Raw genomic sequence first — 6,110 nt, 5'->3', positions numbered from 1 at the left:
GCCCGGCCATTTCCGTTCCACGGAAGGAAAAGCGAACTGGCCCAGGGAAAGAGCCCCGAGCAGGAGCCAGGAAAGGGCCCGCGTCCTTCAGTCCAGCCCAGGCCATGAGGAGGCCCGCCGGGGCTGGTTGCCCCCGAGACGGAGGAGCTGCTGGCCCCGCTGAGCTTGGAGGGGGGCTGTGGGGCTGGGCAGCAAGTGCGCGGCGCGCGCACACCTGCCCGGCACACCTGCAGCTTGCAGCCCGGCCAGGCCTGAAGGACGCACCACGGGGCTGGCGGCTCTTGGGGGGCGCGCCGGAGAGAGCAGCGAGCGAGCCTCCCACTCCGATGCCCCGACCCAGCTGCGCCGCCTTGGCTGTCCGGCGGCGGCTCCCAGCCCCCCAGCCCCGAGGGCAGCAGCAGCCCAGCGCGGGAGACGCTCGGCTCCGCCGGGCTGCGCCTTCAGCCGCCGCCGCCTCCTCGCAGCCGGCATTCCGCCCCGCAGCAGCGAGCGGGTGCAGTGGGGGCGGCGGCACCGGCCGGCCGGCCGGCCTCCTCCGGGCCCCACCGCCCCCGGGGCTGCTCCCTTCGGCCCCGCTCCCTTCCTGCAGGAGCGGCGGCGGCGGCGGCCTCCAGCGCCGAGGAAGCCGCGCGCACAGACACCGCCGCCGCCGCCGCGCCATCGGAAGCCGCTCCAGCAGCCGGACGGCTTAATCAGATTGCGGGGCGGGCGCGGGGGGGGGAGGAGGAGGAGGAGGAGAGGAGGGTGGTCCTTCCTTCCTTCGCTCTCCCCGCCGCCGCCGCTGGAGCCACTGACGCGGCCGCCGCTGCTGCTGCTGCTTCTGCAGGGAACAGCCGGCCGCCGCGGCTTCTTCCTCGCAGGCATCTGGGCCGGCTCCTCGCTCGCGCCCCGGTCCTTCCCCAGCAGCCCCCCGGAGAAGCCCACCCTCCTCCTGCCGCCGCCGCCGCCGCCTGGCCCGGCCTCGTCGTCGTCGTCGTCGTCTTCTGGAGAGCTTGCTCACTTCGGCGAGAGTTTCTGCATGACTGTCACCAAGGTAAGCGCCTGCCTGCCCGGCCGCGTCGCGCAGCGCTGTCCCCCGGCGTGCTTCTCCCTCCCTCCCTCTGCCTGCCAGCTCCAGCCTGCCTGCTCCTTGCCCAGCCCGGCCCGGCAAGCTGCTCTCCCCGCCCGGCAGCAGCAGCAGCAGCAGCAGCAGCAACAACAGCCTCCCCTCCTCCGGCTCTCGGCCCGGCACTTGGAGCCGCCTCGCCACTCGCGGAGAGCGGGGCGCATCTCCTCCGGCGGGACTGGCGCCGGTGCTGCCGGCTCTCCGGGTCCCCGCCCGGGGCTTGCCCTCTCGGCTCTCCTCATCGGAAGAGCCCGCGGCCAAGGAGCGCAGAGGGAGCTCTCTTGCCCGCAGCAGCAGCAGCGCCGGAAACGCGAGGCTGCCGCCGCCGCCGCCTTTGCACATGGGGAGCAGCAGGAGATGGTGTGCAGTAGCTATGCTGCATTTTTAACCCTTTGGCCAGCGGGCGGGCGAGCCCCGGGCTGCCGCGTGCCTGTGCGCCCCCTCCCCCGCCGCCCGCCGGGCTTCGCCTCCCATCTGCCCCGCAGGTTCGCTTTGCTTGGAGGCGTCTCCCGGTTTGGCTTGCCGCGAAGAAGGAGCCCCGGCGAGGAAGCGGCGCTTGATCCTGGCGCCGCCAACGAGGGCTCGGGCGGCTGCGGGGCGTTGCTCGGCTCCTCCTGCCCTGCCCGGCGCTTGCTGGCTGCTGGGTGGTCTCTACAGGTGGCTGGCGCGGAGAGAGGGGGGCCGCCGGGATTCGGGGCCCGGCCGGGCAGCAGCCTGGCCGGGGATGGCCTCGCCTCCGCCCCAGACGCCCCGCGCAGTAGCCAAGCCCCGCGAGTGCAGTGGCCGGCCAGCTTCCTCCTCCTCCTCCCCCAGCAGCAGGCCAGGGCCGCTGTCCGCTCCGGGCCTGCTTGCCTTTGGGTGCAACTCAGGGGGCCCACAGTCCAGCCTCGGCTCCCCGGTCTTGCTGGCCGGCTGCTCGCGTCGCGCGGGTCTCGGGCTCGTGACCCGCAGGGCTCCCGCCGGGCTAACTGCCGCAAGGATGCGACAGCGTCTCCTCCTCCCTCCCCACTGGCCGAGGGAGAGCCTCCAGGACCGGGGAAAGGCAGGGTGCAGCGGGCTGGCTGCTGGAGCCGGGAGGGGAAGGAAGGAAGCGGGGAGCCCCCTTGAGGCTCTCCCACCGCCCCTGACCCTTCCGGGGGCTCCCTGGGAATTGGAGAATGGCCAAGGGACGCTGTTTGGCCCGCAGGCCCTTTGACAGCTATGCCGCCCCCGCCCCCCGCACCGCCAGTGCCTGACATGACCAGCTTCCGGAGCCCGCCGGATTGGGCATGCTCGCTCTCACAGAGGAAGCAGGGAAAGGCGTTTGGGCAGAGAGCCCCGAAGGAGGCCCCTGCTTTGCAAGAGGGTTTGGCGGTGCCCTGGTATAGGAAGGAGCCAATGCCAGCAGGATTAATCTTCGCCCCACCGCAGCAGGCCTCCATTCCCAACCCAGCACCTCGGCAATTGTCTGTCCTCTCCTGCCACTTCTATCCAATAGGACTCACTCTCCTTCCTGCTGTCCCTCTAACTGGGAAGGTTTGCTGAGCAGAGCCTCTTCCTATGGCTGGCTTTGTGCTGCGTGACTTTCCCGAGCTTGACAGAAGGACCCCGAGAGAAAGTTGGCTCCCTAGTCAACAGGTTGCCCCTCGCCTGCTGCTGCTGCTGCTGCCGCCGCTGCCGCTGCCGCCTCTCAGCTTCTGCTCTCGGCTCTGGAGACATGCAGTGATTTTGCTCTAGAGGAAGCAGAGAGCTCCAGCAACCTTTTCTTCGTTGGCGCTGAGCTCCCAGCTCCCAGTGCCAAGGGCTCTCTGGAGCAGAACCCCAGGAGGCCTGAAGCCCCAACACGGGGAATCTCAACAGCGAGCCACCCTTTTGGCTTGGAAGTGCTTTGCGAGGGCACTGAGGCCGTAGTTGGACACTCAGCTGTGCATGCGCATACAGCTGCCTGTGCACATGTGCCTGTTTGGGTGTGCATTTAAAAAGTGGAGCTGGGTACAGGCCCCCGGGGTATGGCTAGGAAGTGTGTGACTGTGACTGTGTTGCACATAAAGAAGTGCATGATGCTGTGTGCATACGCTCAGCACAGATTTTATGTGCACTGGACACACGACATGTGAATAGCCCAGCAAGGAGACACCTGGCCTCTCCCGTCTCCCCAAACAGGCAGTATAATCGATTGCAGCAGCTCTAACAGCTGCTGGGGGCTTGTCTGCTGCTCAATGTTTTCAACTGCAGTTAGAATGGTGATTGCAGTTTTGCAGAAAGTGCAGCGAATGGGGATGCCTCGTGTGAAGCGCCCCTGGAATTCGGAGGACCAAGGAAAGGTTCATAAGACAATCTGCATGCCTCAAGCAGGGTTCCAGGCATAAAATAATTGTGGCCATGAAATAAGACAGGATCACTTAATATGCTTCTGAATTACTATTGTTGTGTAGAATATATGTACCCCATGGCACGTGCTCTGTGCCCAGGGAAACGTTCACACAGATCAAGCACAGGTGGAGGAGAGTATTGCAGGCTTGTCCAAGTTACACTGATTCAGCAAAAGGCAGGTGGATGGTTTTGATCTAGTATCCCATCCTATCCAGGAGGCTAAGGGCGAGTAATGATGTGGCATTAACATTAATAGACAGTATGACCCTCTGGTTGGCTTAACTGTGGCCATAACATAAGACAGGATCACTTAATATGCTTCTGAATTACTATTGTTGTTGATGATGCTGTTGTTATGCATTGCCATCTATGCACTGGAGTGAGGAGATATGATTTGTTGCAAATTGAGAATTCAGGAGTTCCCCAAACATTTATCTGATGCTTAAACTCTCCCTGCTGCTTGACTTATTGTTGCATTTTCGATATTGGTGGTTTTGTAGTTGTTGTTTTTAAAGCATTTCCTTGTCAACCTCTTTGTAAACTCAGTCTTCCTGTAAAGCCATCAGCTGCAAGGGGGTGAGGTGGCGCGGGGCTCTGGGCCTGGCACGGAGAGGCAGCCAACCCTCCTCATGCGTTCAGCCCCTTTTGTGCAGCAGCTCTGAGGTGCCCGCTCTGGGCAGGGCAGGGCGGGGCAGGGTGGGGTGGTTGGTTGGTTGGTTGGTTGGTTGGTTGGCTGGCTGTTTTGCCTCCGGCTGTCTGGGCTGGATCTTCTGAGTCTGCAGATGGTTTATGCAGGGTGGGGAGACAAAGGCCCAAGTGCCGATTATCTGGGCACGGCTGAACAAATTAGGCACAAGTTCAGGCAAGCGAGCAGCAGCTGGAACTGTGGCAGCCTCCACCTGTGCCTTGAAACGGGCAGTGCCTGCACCTGAACAGGAGCCGTGTGTGTGTGTGTGCACACTCAGTCAGCACCCTGCAGGGTCTTTTCTGCTAGCAGAGTACCTGGGGCAAGTGAGAGGGGGGCGGCCGTCCCCAGAGGGGCTCTCTCACGAGCGGACAGCCCTCCCCAATACCTGGCACCTGCTGTGGTCTCAGCTGGGCGCTGTGGCGGTTGTGGCGTGGCCGGTGGCATCTCTCCCAGTCCTTCCCAGGCGCATGCAGAATTTGCACTCTCACTGGGCCTTGGACTGCAAAGGGCGTGGCTGCTTCCCTTCCCCTGACTGCTTCGCTTTGCTGTTGAACAGCTCCTCTCCCTCGCAAGGAGGCTCTCCAACCCACGGGTGGATTGTGCCATAAGCAGTGCAAACTGAAGGCACCTATGCAAATGTGAGCATTTCTTTTCTGGGTAGCTGCCATTTACAATACCAACATGGCCCCAGGGAGGCATTTAGGAAATTGACTTTTAAGTCTCTCCGCCCCCTTAATAAGAGCTGACACTTCCCATGTTGTATCCCACCCCCAAAGAGAGGCTTGGCGAGAAGCGAACTCTTTTTTCCTCGAGCAGGGTGGGCTCCCTTGTGGCCAGAAGATCATCCTTACATCTAGTTTTTAATGCTAATTAAAACATCAGCATGCAAAACGTTTCTAAAAAGCAAGTAAATGCCCTCCCTGTAAAGCAGACAGGTTCATCTTCTAGGCTTTGAAGTCTGACAGGCTCCCAAAGTGAACGTGAATAATGATCTTAAAACCTTCCTATGTTCATTTTGACAGTTACAAACCCCCCCCCCATCCCATCCTGTGCATATCTGCTCCCAAGCAAGTGTGCCACACTGGGACTTGCTTCCAAGAAAGAGCAGGCAGGATGGCATCCTTAGCTCAGACCGAAGCTATTTCGGGAGATGCATCCCCCTCCAACCCCAGGCAATCCCAGAGGCAGGGGCGTAGCTGTAACTGAGCAGATGGGTTCAAAGAACCGGGGCCCCCAGCTGGACCCGTCCCGATTCCCTTCATTATCTCCCTCACTCTGAGGGGCTGCCAGGGAGAGGGGTGAACACGGGCTCCCTCTCCCTAGCTACGCCCCGCCCGGTGGGTAGGCAACTCTATTCTCAACCGGCCAAACTAGGGATTATTGTGGCCGCAGCTCAGGCTGTGCGTAACCTGGACTTCTGCAGTCCTGGAGGCAGCAGCCAGGAGGAGGTCAGAATCAGGCACAGCCTCCGAAGCTCAGCTAAAAGTAAGTTAGTAGACCGTAGGACTGAGGAGATCAGCTTGGAAATGGGTTAGCAGTGCTTGGAGAAATCCCAGAAGAAAGCAGAGCTCGCCTTCAGAACAAGAGCCGCCCAGCTGGATCAGGCCCAAGGCCAGCATCCTGTTTCAAAGAGTGACCCACCAGGAAGTTTTTCACACGGGGCTGTTGAAGCCCTTTCACTCGCCTCGCCTCCGGAGTGGAGGGGCTGCATTTACATGGCCAGATTTACTCCAAAGTCCCTGTGAGTTATCGGGGAGCAGCTCACACACCATTCGGGTTCTTCACTGCATAGCCCGATTTATATCTAGGGTAAAAAATATCCACTGTTTGTTGCAGTTTTTTGGGACAACTTCAAGTTCGTAGGAAAGCCTCCCCGTAAACCCGCGGTAAAACCTGCTGTGCGTAGAAGTCCCAGATGCCTCTGGGAAGCCCACACAGGCAAGAGGTGAGGGCAGGCCTTGCATG

The 6,110-nt window shown here is 61.4% G+C and overlaps 1 protein-coding gene across 1 annotated transcript in view; it reads left to right on the top strand.

Annotated features, from left to right (window-relative positions):
- Positions 1-729: 729 nt before the first annotated feature.
- CORO2B (coronin 2B) overlaps positions 730-6,110 on the top strand; it is a 52,377-nt gene continuing 46,996 nt past the window's right edge. The window contains exon 1 of the mRNA XM_053272519.1: positions 730-1,033. Within this exon, the coding sequence (XP_053128494.1) occupies positions 1,019-1,033 (15 nt within the window). The 5' untranslated portion in view covers positions 730-1,018. The remainder of the gene's footprint in view (positions 1,034-6,110) is intronic.

Source organism: Hemicordylus capensis, chromosome 10, assembly GCF_027244095.1.
Source record: "Hemicordylus capensis ecotype Gifberg chromosome 10, rHemCap1.1.pri, whole genome shotgun sequence".
Classification (NCBI taxonomy): domain Eukaryota; kingdom Metazoa; phylum Chordata; class Lepidosauria; order Squamata; family Cordylidae; genus Hemicordylus; species Hemicordylus capensis.
Note: the sequence above shows the minus strand (reverse complement) of the source record. Positions and strands in the feature narration are given on the sequence as shown.